The sequence below is a fragment of the Xenopus laevis genome, chromosome 1S (genome assembly GCF_017654675.1).
Source record: "Xenopus laevis strain J_2021 chromosome 1S, Xenopus_laevis_v10.1, whole genome shotgun sequence".
NCBI lineage: Eukaryota > Metazoa > Chordata > Amphibia > Anura > Pipidae > Xenopus > Xenopus laevis.
In genome coordinates, this window is record NC_054372.1 from 143,403,979 (window position 1) to 143,417,180 (window position 13,202).

Consider the following 13,202-nt stretch of genomic DNA (forward strand, 5'->3'; position numbering starts at 1 on the left):
TGCGTTTTATATGCGTTTTGTGTTGTCTCCTCTTTCTGTAAACGCATGTGCGTTTGTTGAATGTATAAAATTCCATGACCTCAACTTTCTATTTCCTGTGACTTTTGACCCTCAGATTCAGTGTGCTCTATAACTATGGATTTATATGACATATTGAATTGTTTTCTCCAAGCAACATGCTTATTTTTTCTTTGTTTTAGGAAGAAGAGGATTGTCCCAAGGAAGGCGAGAATGTGGGTCCACCCTTTAATCTCCCAGAGATTTTCTAAGGGTCATTTTCATACTTTATTTCATGAGCTGAGAAAATATCCACCTAAATTTTTGGAGTTTACTCGTATGTCTATTATTGATTTTGATGAGCTTCTACAAATTCTGCGCCCTAGTTTACAAAAGCGTAATACAAATATGAGAAGATGCATTTCTCCAGAGGAGAGGCTGCTTGTGACCTTGAGGCAAGAAGAAATTATTTTTCCTGACATGTAACATCAACCTTTATATTTGAAACCACTTACTTTGTACTGAAGACCTTCTCAGATTTTGTTTTTCCATCTATATGAACTGAATAATATTAGAATTGATTAACCAAAAAGGCCTCATAAGAGGATATTTTGCAGGAAAGTAACAGATCATTGTTAAAAGATAAATGCTTCAAAAGATATCCTTTACAAATTAAATTTCATTGAAATTTATGTAACAACATAATTGTCTACATCATATTAAATAGTATGTAAGGCTGCACCAAATTATTGAACAATATATGTCTATTAATATATCTATTAATTTTATTCCAACCTATCTTTTTTTTTTAGATTTCTTGCTACAGGGGAATCACTGTCCTCCTTACATTTTCATTTTTTGCTTGGTAAGATGACAGTTTGTTCGATCGTCCATGAAACATGCAAGGCAATATGGTTGTGTTTGAAAGAGCAAGTTATGCCTGAACCCAACACACAAATGTGGGAGGGTATTACAGAGAACTTCTACAGAACCACTCAGTTTCCCAACTGTCTTGGAGCACTAGATGGGAAACACATCCGTATACGCAAGCCACCAAGAAGTGGATCAAAGTTTTTTAATTATAAAAAATACTTTTCCATTGTTTTATTAGCATTAGTTGACAGCAATTATAAGTTCATTGCAATTGATGTTGGTGCATATGGCAGCACAGGTGATTCCCGTATTTTTAAAAATTCTGTTATGGGCCGCCACATCACAAGTGGCAGAATGAAATTTCCAAATCCAAAGTGTTTACCTGGAGGTCAAATTGCATTACCACATGTTTTAGTTGCTGATGAAGCTTTTGCAAGTTCTCAAAATATCTTAAAACCATACCCACAGAGAGGGCTTGATATTCGCAAACGGGTATATAACTATAGGCTGAGTAGAGCACGCAGAATGGTAGAGTGTGCTTTTGGAATTTTAGCCAATAAATGGCGCATTTTACATACCTCTATCCAGCTGGATGTGAAACATGTGGATATGGTCATTAAAGCATGCTGTGTGCTACATAATTTTCTAAGATTAAAAGACAGATATTTCAGTTTTGATGATATGTGTCATAATTTGACTGATGTTCATTGCCATGCTACTCGCTCTACTATACATGCCCTTCAGATACGAGATCATTTTGCAGATTTTTTTTCTTTCTCCCGAAGGTGAAGTACATTGGCAATACCACAAAATGTAAAAAACATATTCCTAAGCTGTACACATGAGTTACAATAATTGTCGTTTTGTTAACACACAGACATGATCTTTATTGTGTGTTTATATTTCATCTGTATTCTGTAATTTCTTAATATTCTGTATGTTGTTTTGGTTTAACAATACAAAAACCAGTCAAGACAATAAATGCTGTAAAACAAGAATGTTTATTCACATTTTAGTTAAACAATAAAGAAAAGTATTGTCACCACAGGCTGTTTATTTGGTTATACATTTCGTAGGCGGAGGAGTGTGCGCACAAAGCACTTGAAGCACCCATAGTACACAGTACTGATGACACAATCAACACTGAAGGGAGGGGGGAGGACAGAGTAGCGCTATCGCAGAACCCTTCTGAAAGACACAGGCTAAGCAGATTTAAGTGTGGTATAGACACCTATTTGGCCTTACTTAACTCTGTCACAGAATTATTGTTGACGAATGTATATTATCAAAATTACTAATATGTGTGCAAGGAATAATTGCGAATGTGAACCTCCCCTCTAACTATTATGTAACAAATGTAAAGGTATATGAACTTTATATAAAACAAATAGACACTTGATTACAATGCCTTCAAAAACAGCCATTTACAACCCAAAACAAACATTTATCCCCACTATACTTACTCCATCAATGTGTGTGTGTGTCTATCCTCTATTCATGTGTGACTTAGCTTCACTATTTCACACTAGTAAAAAAAACTTTATTTGCACCCTTTGCCTACAACATAAATTGTCTGCCAGGCAGCTCATAACAGTCCAGCACAAACATAAGGTACAACACAAAGCATAAATTATGCATAAAGAGATGCAACCATAAGTGAATGACACTGACAGTACAGTTGTTAGTGGCTGAAAGATTTGGAATTAAAGAAGAATTCACAGGCACTCCAAGGCAAATACAAGCAGGGACAACCCTTGCGTGTTTACTAGCAGAAAACAGCAACGTTTCGGCGATAAAACACCTTTGTCAAGCATGCTTGACAAAGGTGTTTTATGGGCAAAACCTTGTTGTTTTCTACTAATAGACCCGGAAGGCTTGTCCCTGCTTGCATTTGCCTCGGAGTGCCTGTGAATTCTTCTTCTAATCTGTTTTAGAGGGTGCCGATCCCTCTATCACCTATTCACCAGGCATTCATTACACAAGGGTAGGGTCTGCGAGCAGTGCTTTGTATCCTGGAAGATTTGGATATCATAATGCTACTTATGCCATTGTTGAAATCAAAAATATAACACATTTAAAAGAATGTATCATATAAAGTATTGTTGAAATTTACACTGTCACGATCGCCGCCCGGAGCTCCGGGCGGCGCGTCCCTCCTTGCCGGCGTCGCTCCCAAAATGGCGGCGCCCATGGCCGCCACGTGGGTAGCGGCGCTGGCGCGATGACGTCAGCGCGTCGACGTCGGCGCAAGAGCGTCAATGACGTCAGAATGGCGCCAAATTTGAAAATAAAAGCGCCAACTAGACGCCAGAATGGCGCCCAAGAATAGGAATACTTTCCCTAAAGTGTATCCTGGGTTTCCTGTGTGCCTTATTGCCAAATCTTGTTCCTGATCTGTTTCTTGACCCTTTGCCTGGACTTTGAACTTTGTTTGTATTCTGCCTGCCTGTGAACTCTTGCCTGATCCTGACTATTCTTCGTTTAACCCTTTGGACACCGCGACCTTGTTCCCTCAAGAGGGCTTCCTCCTTGATCCTGACAACCTCCCTGGAGGGAGCTCCCGGCTCCCTGACATTATTCTTGGGCCATGGATCCTTCTGAGGAAGCCACTCCTGATGTCGGACGAGCACTCCGCGGACTGGCATCCCGCATGGAGGACTACGAAAACCAGCAGGTTCGCATTGGGCAAGCACTCGATGTCCTGCTTGCTCGAGTGCCTTCTGCACCCTCCGCTGCTCCACCTACTTCAGATCCCCCCATGGCGGCAGCCTCTATGAACGCAAGCTACCCGACAGGTGAGCCTCGCATTCCACCTCCCCTTCGCTTTAGTGGGGATCCACAAGCCTGCAGGGGATTTGCCACACAGTGCCAAATTCAATTTGAGTTCCAACCCACACAGTTTCCAAGTGAACGTTCCAAGGTGGGGTATGTGATGTCTCGATTGGAAGGCAAGCCACTGGAGTGGGCAACGTCTCTTTGGGAGAAGAATTCCCCGGTGACTTATGATGTTAAAGACTTTCTCCAAGCTTTTCGCATAGTCTTTGATGCTCCAGGTCGGGTCACGAACGCCCCTGCCCGTCTCTTGCAGCTCCGGCAGGGAAGCCGCAGTGTCAATGAGTACGCTATAGACTTCCGAACACTGATGGCGGAGACTTCCTGGTGTGATGACGCTTACAAGGCCATATACTACCAAGGCCTATCCATCCGCATCAAAGATGATCTCGTCTCCAGAGAGACTCCTGACACCCTGGAAGGACTGATCGCTCTATCTATTAAGGTGGACACCCGCCTCAGAGAACACCAGGTGGAGAGAGAGCGCAGCAGACGATTTTCTCCCATGTTGGCCCCTCGCTTTCAAAGGCCGATTCTGCAAGCACCCGCTGTCCCTGTGACTCATGTGTCCACGTCTCCCCTGGAGGAACCTATGCAAGTAGGAAAAGCTCGCCTCTCCGAGCAGGAAAGACTCCGAAGACGTATGGCAGGGCTCTGTTTGTACTGTGGTGGGCATTCCCATTTTGCCAACGCCTGTCCTGCCAAAGCCAAGAGTTTTGTACCCCGAGGTATGTCTCAGGTTTCTCATGTAGGGGGCATCACTCGAGGTCCTCAGGAGAAGTATCAAGTAAATTCACGCAGACTTCTCCTTCCTTTGCAGATTCATCTGGCAAGTAAGTCTATCTTCGAAAGGGCCTTCCTCGACTCCGGTGCGGATGGCAATTTCATGGACGCCTTCTTTGCCGAACGCATGAAGATTCCCCTGCTTCCATTGTCTTCACCCCTGCGAATTACCGCCATAGATGACAAACCCCTGGAGTTTGAATTCGTCACAATGTTCACGGCGGAACTATCTGTACAAGTTGGGGCGCTGCATCAAGAAAAACTTTCATTCTTCATCATTCCCTGTCCTTCTACTCCAGTAATATTGGGTCTTCCATGGTTACGTCTGCATAACCCCACCATAGACTGGTCCACTGGGCAGATCTCTCGTTGGAGTTTATTTTGCCTGCAACATTGCCTTCCGCCAAAACCCCTCGAGAAGGTGAATGTCTCCACTGCGGAACTAAAGACTTTGCCCTCCACTTACAAGGGATTTTCCGATGTGTTTTGTAAAAAGTCTGCAGAGTTCCTTCCCCCACATCGCTCCTATGACTGTCCGGTTGAACTCCTGCCAGGAGCCATGCCCCCAGAGGGCGCACTTACCCTCTCTCTCCTGCTGAGACTACCGCTATGAAGGAGTACATCCAAGAAAATCTCCAGCGAGGGTTTATCCGCCCTTCTACCTCTCCTGCAGGGGCTGGGTTCTTCTTCGTGGAGAAGAAGGACGGAGGCCTTCGGCCTTGTATAGACTATCGGGCCTGAATAAGATCACCGTGAAAAACAGGTACCCCCTGCCCCTGATTGCCGAGCTCTTTGACCAGCTGAAAGGAGCAAAGATTTTCTCCAAGTTGGATCTCCGGGGGGCCTACAACCTCATTCGCATCTGGGAGGGTGACGAATGGAAGACGGCATTCAACACTCGGGATGGGCACTATGAATATCTTGTCATGCCCTTCGGCCTATGCAATGCTCCTGCCGTCTTCCAGGAGTTTGTTAATGATGTGTTCCGAGATCTCCTAGGAAGGTTCGTAGTCGTATACTTGGACGACATCCTGATCTTCTCCAAGGACCTTGAAAGTCATCGCTCCCAGGTGAAGGAGGTACTCTCTCGTCTGAGGAAGAACTCTCTCTTCGCCAAGTTGGAGAAGTGTGTCTTCGAGGTATCCAAGATCCCCTTCCTAGGGTACATTATCTCTCCAGAGGGATTTGAGATGGACCCCGTGAAAGTGTCGGCCATCCAGGAGTGGCCTCTCCCACTGAGTACCAAGGCAATCCAGAGATTCATCGGATTTGCTAATTATTATCGACAGTTCATCCGGGGGTTCTCTTCCCGCATTGCACCTATCCTGGCCCTCATCCGGAAAGGGGGTAAACCAAGCCTGTGGCCTCCATCTGCCTTAGAAGCCTTTCAGTCCTTGAAAGAGGCCTTCACGTCCGCTCCTGTTCTCCGACATCCCAATCCCGCACTACCCTTCTGCATCGAGGTTGATGCTTCAGAAGTCGGAGCCGGAGCTATCCTTTCTCAGAGACACTCCACTGATGGAAAATTGCACCCCTGTGGGTATTTCTCCAAGAAGTTCTCATCCGCAGAGCAGAACTATGATGTCGGAAATCGAGAACTCTTGGCAGTCAAGCTTGCCCTTGAAGAATGGCGTCACCTCCTGGAGGGCTCTGAAATTCCTGTCCAGATTTACACAGATCACAAGAATCTGGAGTTTATACAGTCCCTCAAGAGGCTAAATCCCAGACAAGCCAGGTGGGCCCTTTTCTTTTCTCGATTTAACTTTGTTTTGACTTATCGCCCAGGTTCCAAGAATCTGAAGGCCGACGCCTTGTCTCGTAGCTTCACTCCGGTGGACCGTGACCCTGAGAGGCAGGAACCAATCATTCCACCAGTCAAGATCATTGCCTCTCTGTATCCCCAATTTGCCGACCAGATCTTGGCTGGGCAGTCCTCGGCTCCTCAAGATACTCCGATTGGCATGGCCTTCGTCCCTCCAGAACTTCGCCTGGCCATCCTGCAACAGACCCACTGCTCCAGGCAAGCTGGACATCCTGGTCCGGCCAAGACCCTTGAACTCTTGAGGCGCCTAGTCTGGTGGCCTGATATCCGCAAGGATGTAAAGGACTTTGTGGCTGCTTGTAATGTCTGTGCCACTTCTAAGCCTAGCCATTCCCGCCCCAGCGGGTTGTTACAGCCTTTGCCGGTTCCCTCTCGTCCGTGGACGCACCTCTCTATGGACTTTATTGTCGAACTTCCTCCCTCCGGTGGGAATACTGTGATCTGGGTTGTCATAGACCGCTTCAGCAAAATGGCCCATTTCATCCCTTTGAAGAAGTTACCCTCTGCGGTGGAATTATCCCAACTCTTTATTAAGTACATCTTCCGCCTGCATGGTTTCCCGGTGGAGATCGTCTCCGACAGAGGCACCCAGTTTACCGCCAAGTTCTGGCGTTCCCTATGTAAAGACTTGGGAATAACACTTCAATTTTCGTCTGCCTACCACCCGCAGACGAATGGGGCAGCTGAACGTGTGAACCAAGCCCTGGAACAGTTCCTGAGGAACCACGTATCCCTCTGCCAGGATGACTGGTCTGATCTCCTCCCATGGGCGGAATTCGCTCATAATAATGCTTGTCATTCCTCTACAGGGAGGTCTCCGTTCATGTCGGTGTATGGTCAGCATCCTCAAGCTTTTCCCCAAGACTTTGTGCTATCTGACGTCCCGGCTGCTGACGATTCCGCAGCCCATATGTCTGCTATTTGGGCTGCTACCAAGTTGAACCTAGAGAAGAGCGCTCTTGTTCATAAGACTTTCGCGGATCGTCGTCGAAGATCCTCTCCTCCCTACAAGGTGGGTGATAATGTCTGGCTCTCTTCCAGAAATATCCGGTTGAAGATACCATCTCCCAAGTTGGGTCCAAAATTCGTGGGTCCATTTCCCATCTTGGAGATAATCAACCCTGTGGCTGTCAGACTCCAGCTTCCACCAGAGATGAGAATCCCCAACGTGTTCCACGTGTCTCTGGTGAAACCCGCCATCACCAACCGGTTCTCTGGCGGTCAATCTCCTCCTCCTGCCATCTCTGTGGAGGGTCAACTCGAGTACGAGGTGGAGAAAATCCTAGACTCCAGGATCTCCAGAGGGTCCCTTCAGTACCTCATTCAGTGGAGGGGCTTTGGTCCTGAAGAATGCTCCTGGGAAGGACACCGTGATGTTCACGCTCCTCGTCTGGTGAGGGAGTTCCACTCCAAATTTCCCCAGAAGCCAAGTCCTGGTGGTCCGGAGGCCCCCCGTGAGGGGGGGGGTACTGTCACGATCGCCGCCCGGAGCTCCGGGCGGCGCGTCCCTCCTTGCCGGCGTCGCTCCCAAAATGGCGGCGCCCATGGCCGCCACGTGGGTAGCGGCGCCGGCGCGATGACGTCAGCGCGTCGACGTCGGCGCAAGAGCGTCAATGACGTCAGAATGGCGCCAAATTTGAAAATAAAAGCGCCAACTAGACGCCAGAATGGCGCCCAAGAATAGGAATACTTTCCCTAAAGTGTATCCTGGGTTTCCTGTGTGCCTTATTGCCAAATCTTGTTCCTGATCTGTTTCTTGACCCTTTGCCTGGACTTTGAACTTTGTTTGTATTCTGCCTGCCTGTGAACTCTTGCCTGATCCTGACTATTCTTCGTTTAACCCTTTGGACACCGCGACCTTGTTCCCTCAAGAGGGCTTCCTCCTTGATCCTGACAACCTCCCTGGAGGGAGCTCCCGGCTCCCTGACATACACACTTTCTTCCAAAAACATTGAAGTGTAGTATATGTGAATGTCTTGAACCAAAAACTTTCAATATTGCACATAAATCTAAACATTACAGTTCACATTTACAAATTATATGTATTACTCAACAACATCAACTCCAAGATCACGCAGAAATGAATATTTCTTACACACCGAATTAGCATTATAGTCTGTCTCCTGACAAGAAGAAACATTCTCTGCAGATGGTGGTCTGCTTAAATTAGCAGTGTTTGTGTTAACATTTAGGAATGACTCTGTTGTTTGATTCTCATTTAAAGGGTTTGCATTAATATGTCCTGAATGAGGTTGTTTTGTAAAGGAAGTTGCCTGATGCTGCACTGACAAATTCGGTGGGTTTGTTTGCAATTTATCTACTTGTGATTGCAGTGGAATGACATGCATTGGTATATTGTGCTTCAGGAGTGGTGGCTGTGTGTTGTTTTCAAAGGAATGGTGAGAGGTTTGTGCTTGATACTGCCTGTTGGTTAACTGTTGTGTGTAAGGATGAGGGTTAGAGTTTTGCAAAACATTTACTTGAGGATGGTAAGTTGGATAGGTTGATGACTGAATGTTTGTTTGCAATGTGTTTTTAGTATAGTTTGGCATTATCACACTATGAAACTTGGAAAATGAAGGTTGTTCTGTACACATCTGGTATGGTACACTGTAATCATATGTGTTCGAGTATATTTGAGGCCCTGCAACTGGAGGAAGTGTAGAATACTCTTTTGGTCTATATTCTGGATTAACAGAACTCTTAATAAAAGTATCTATACAATTAAGGACTGCAACTTTCATCTGTAACAGCTTGTTTTCAGGAACCTGCCTAATGTGAACAATCAAGCTTTTAGCAAAGCAAGTTGCTTCATCATCATCACATTGTATAGCTTTAGCTTTCTGATGTTCATGTAATTCGTTCTGTAAATTATTTAAAATACTCAGCACATCTTGAAATGATTCGTCAGCAGAATCAGATTTACTCTTTTTGCGACAACCAGCATTTTTAGATGAAAGAATTTTTTTTGGAGGATTTGCCTTCTTTGCAGAATTTTCTGGTTCAGACCTTTCAATATCTAACGGGGAAGGTAGTGAGTATTCAGTTTCCTCTTCCTCATCTAACCCACCAACAGCGCACATCTCTGAAGAATTTTCCTCAAGGTTAGTTGAAGTTCTAATGTTCAATGGACAATATTTGTAATAAAGATGTTGTCAACAAAATGCATTAAAGGCCAAAAAAATACTTACTCTCTCACTTCTACTGTCTTCTGTAAAAACATCAGTTCCTTAAAATATGGATGAGTTTTCAAACTCTGTGGTGACGATCCACTTTTGTACTGTTTGAAGCTTGAAAATCTTTTCGGAATCGATCACGTATAGACCGCCAACGAGTCTGAATTTCTTTTTCTGAAATAATAAACAACATTACACCCAAACACACACAACATACACACACAGACATTGACACATGCAAACACATAGAGAGAGGCACAATCATTTACATACATACATACATACATAGCATAAAAACATGCACAGAAACCATATACAGTACATTTACAATAAAAACAAGTATGCATTTGTTTGTTAAATAATCATTACCTTTTAATTTTTGCTGAGTTTCAGTCAAGCTCTCCCAATCCATAAATACATCCTTACATATATCTAGCCATGCTAGCTTGCGTTTATAGCGATCATGATAGCTTGATAAGCTGGAGTCGTAGACCTCTGGATGCTTTTCTACTGCATGTATTAATTCTTCAAGGCCCATTTTAGCACATAGTCCAAAATACACTTTGCAGAAAATTACCTGGTCAAACAAACAATACAAATGAACACTCAAAATAAAAGAACACAAATGGCACAACATTCAAACACACAATACATGCATCTTGCTATAACATACCCAAATTCCCTAGGATGGCAGAAGAACACGACAATGCCACTTGAATCTCTGCACACAATGCAACAACAACTCACTGCGCAGCAAATAAGCTCCAAACCAAAACGAGCCTTGTTGAAACTGGTTCTACATTTACTCCTGCGCCACTTCCTGTTTTTAGTACTTCCGGATTACACTCGAATAAACGCATCAAAAAGGTTGAAACAAATGCTTCAAAACGCAAGTTTCGGCGCTTATTTGCGGTTCCATAGACTTATACGGTGTTCTAAACGCGCGTCAAGCGCAAAGAAATGCAACATGCTGCGTCTCAAAAAACGCAATGAAGCGCAAATGGAGTAAAACGCAACTCTGAGCGCACATGAGTACAACCAGGTAGAAAATAATAGAATCAATTAGCGAATGCGCTCAGATGCGCTCAGACCTGCGTCTCAAACGCACATCAAACGCAGCCAAAAACGCCCGTGTGTAAGAGCCCTAAAAAAGCTCTTGGTGGAACTTAACTTTTCTATGTCTTCTTGCCACAGCGCGACATAGCCCCGCCCCTTTTGCGGAATGAGCCCCCGTGGCTCCGTCCCTTTTTACGTCCCAGCCCGCCCCTTAAGTTCCCGCCCCCCCTCTGGCCGGTAAAATTTTCTTGAAAAGATGGAAACCCTAGTGAGCACCTGGGAAAGTGTGTGATTCCCCTGAGTTGGAGAGAGCTCCAAAAGACTGGAGAGGGAAAGAGAAACCCCTACCAGGAGACAAGAGTTTCTCAAGTAAGCACCAGAGAGGATTCTGGGATTTGTGTCCATTGGAAGCCAGTGAGGGCTAAAGACCGTGAGTAACCTGTGAGTAACCTGTACACCAGTGAGAGTGCGGGACTGTTTCTGTTCATGCTTAAGTTAAGCGAATGTTATTCCCCATGTGAAGCCAGTGGGCTGAAGATTGGTGTTTGTTCCAAATAAAAGCCAGCAAAGCTGCAATTTAAACTGTTCAAGGTGGTCAGTCTCCATTTTCTGTGCTAAAATCGGTTCAGTGGCCTTGGTTTTCGCTATGGGAAGCTTACAATATATATACATACACAGTGGTGAACTACAATTAGTGGTCAGCATGTGTCCGTGTGCCGTCTTCAAAAACATATAAAACATATACATATAAAATGTATTGTTTGTGAACTATTAGAAAGCAATTGCATCACCCGCCCATGAAGCTTAATTGCAAAATATAGAATGTATTCCAGACTTGGCACCAATGATACATCAGTCTCCAGGGCATCAAAAGGAACCACCTTAGTAGGAGTGATATGTTGTACCCCATTCTGCTTAGAGCGGAAAATTTGACCTATACTTAAGTACTCTTGTGGGTCTCTAGAAAGCAGACTCTCCAGAGTGCCTGGCCTTTTAATATCATGGTCCAGCAAAGGGCTAATTTTTAACTTAAAGGAAAACTGTACCCACAAAATGAATACTTAACCAACAGATAGCTTATATCAGAGGATCAGAGGCTGGATGGACAAAGTAGTAATTCTATTCTATTGAGTCAAATTATCACAGAGTAAAGAAATATAAAAGGCCGGGTTGTTGATCTTACGCATCAGGCACTATGCAATCTATAAAAAAGGAGTTAATGTAGGGGGAAAAAACATTACACCATGTCTTATGTCCAGATTTTTGTCCTTTTCCCTGAAAAAGAGGCCTCTTCTGGATCAACTGGAAATAAAAACAAAATCCGTATAAATAGTCTACGGCAGAGTGAATGGCTTCCTTATGATTGCTGCATTTTTCTTCTCTCTACCATGGGTCACTAGCGTGAAAACGGCATATTTATCTTTCTCGCTCATTTGCATGTTTCCTTTTTGTGCAAGCCTCCCAGCTTTCACCATTCACAGGAAATCAAAACCTTTCAGTATGTTTGCAACACTCAAGTGCCCCAGTGGCATTTCACTAAATATTCATATCAGAATGAAATCTGCTCCGTTATTTACATTAGGGACGCATGCATAACATAAAAGCGAATGAAATGCCAAGTCAAATTCTATAGACGTCTGCACAAAATAGTCTAATTACTACAACAAGGTACATTGACCTGGATCTATGTAGAGCCTCTGCTGTTTGCCCATTGCAGTCCAAATGCAAAATTGACAGCCGGAAAAAAAAATGAATATATAGTCTCTTCCCTGACTGAAGTCTGGATGGAGTGGCCCAGAGTGTGGAAAATAACATCTTGGTTAAGGCAAGCTGGGGGGTCGACTTTGTTGTTGGCTCTTTGTGACCTTAACACAAGTCACTTGTAACTTGCTTCATGCATAGGGCAGGAAAATAAATATGCTAACTCAATAACAGGCAGGGACTGCTAAGCTTATACAGACACACACAGAGAAATATATATTGAATAATGTAATATATAAGAATATTTTACATTAAGTCACTAAGGAGTTCAATTACAATAATTTTTTCAGGTCATGGAATGCTGATAAAACATCCTCATATACAGATTCATTTTTGACAAGGGAAAACAAAGATATTTTCTGGAAACGAGGACATTCTGAGGCTTGGGCTCAGGAAACATACCCTTTCTTCTCTGCACTGATTCCAGCACTGTACTTAAAGCTAAACATACCGCTGTTACCAGGCCCTCATGTCTGATACCCTTGTGCAGGCTCTATCCTTTATTAATGTACCAGGAACAGCTGCTTTAGAAGCAGGTTGTAAACCATAGCATCCTGCAGAGAATGAACTTACAGGGATGAACAGCAGACTTTCTATATATGTTTATTGGTTTAAAACTGGGTGGTATAGTGATGGATAAATCTAAGAACTTGACCAGACCAAGCTGTAAAACTGTCTCCTTGAGACAACTGGGTCTTCTGCCAACAAAGCTAATCTCTGTGGACATTAGGCTACTCTCTGTGCAAGTCACACACTGCGGATGAGTGAAGCCTTGGTGACTTGGCGCCTTGTGCTGAAGTTTACTACAGTGCTCTCTGATGTGATGGGATCAGGCTGGACTACTTGGTTCCCGGCCAGGTTTATAATGTAATGTCAGCTAGTGGGCTTTATAACACATTGTT

At 44.2% G+C, this 13,202-nt stretch overlaps 2 protein-coding genes across 2 annotated transcripts; one reads left to right on the plus strand and one right to left on the minus strand.

The window, feature by feature from the left end:
• The first annotated feature begins 756 nt into the window (after positions 1-756).
• LOC121399486 lies at positions 757-1,912 on the plus strand. Its single transcript, XM_041580307.1, has one exon. It carries the CDS (start codon positions 868-870, stop codon positions 1,657-1,659), a length of 792 nt encoding a protein of 263 aa, XP_041436241.1. The 5' UTR covers positions 757-867; the 3' UTR covers positions 1,660-1,912.
• Positions 1,913-8,280: 6,368 nt separating this feature from the next.
• LOC121399487 lies at positions 8,281-9,575 on the minus strand. Its single transcript, XM_041580308.1, has 2 exons — positions 9,499-9,575; positions 8,281-9,424 (listed from the first exon to the last, which is right to left on the minus strand). The coding sequence occupies exons 1-2, from the start codon at positions 9,528-9,530 to the stop codon at positions 8,353-8,355; spliced, it is 1,104 nt and encodes a 367-aa protein (XP_041436242.1). The 5' UTR covers positions 9,531-9,575; the 3' UTR covers positions 8,281-8,352.
• Positions 9,576-13,202: the final 3,627 nt, after the last annotated feature.

What these genes read in the sequence shown, in the direction of transcription:
- LOC121399486 (XM_041580307.1), top strand. Translation starts at nt 868, where the DNA reads ATGACAGTTTGTTCGATCGTCCATGAAACATGCAAGGCAATATGGTTG.
- LOC121399487 (XM_041580308.1), bottom strand. Translation starts at nt 9,530, where the DNA reads ATGTTTTTACAGAAGACAGTAGAAGTGAGAGA. An exon ending in AAGACAGTAGAAGTGAGAGA is followed by an intron (nt 9,425 to 9,498) that starts GTAAGTATTTTT and finishes ATTGAACATTAG; the next exon opens with AACTTCAACTAACCTTGAGG.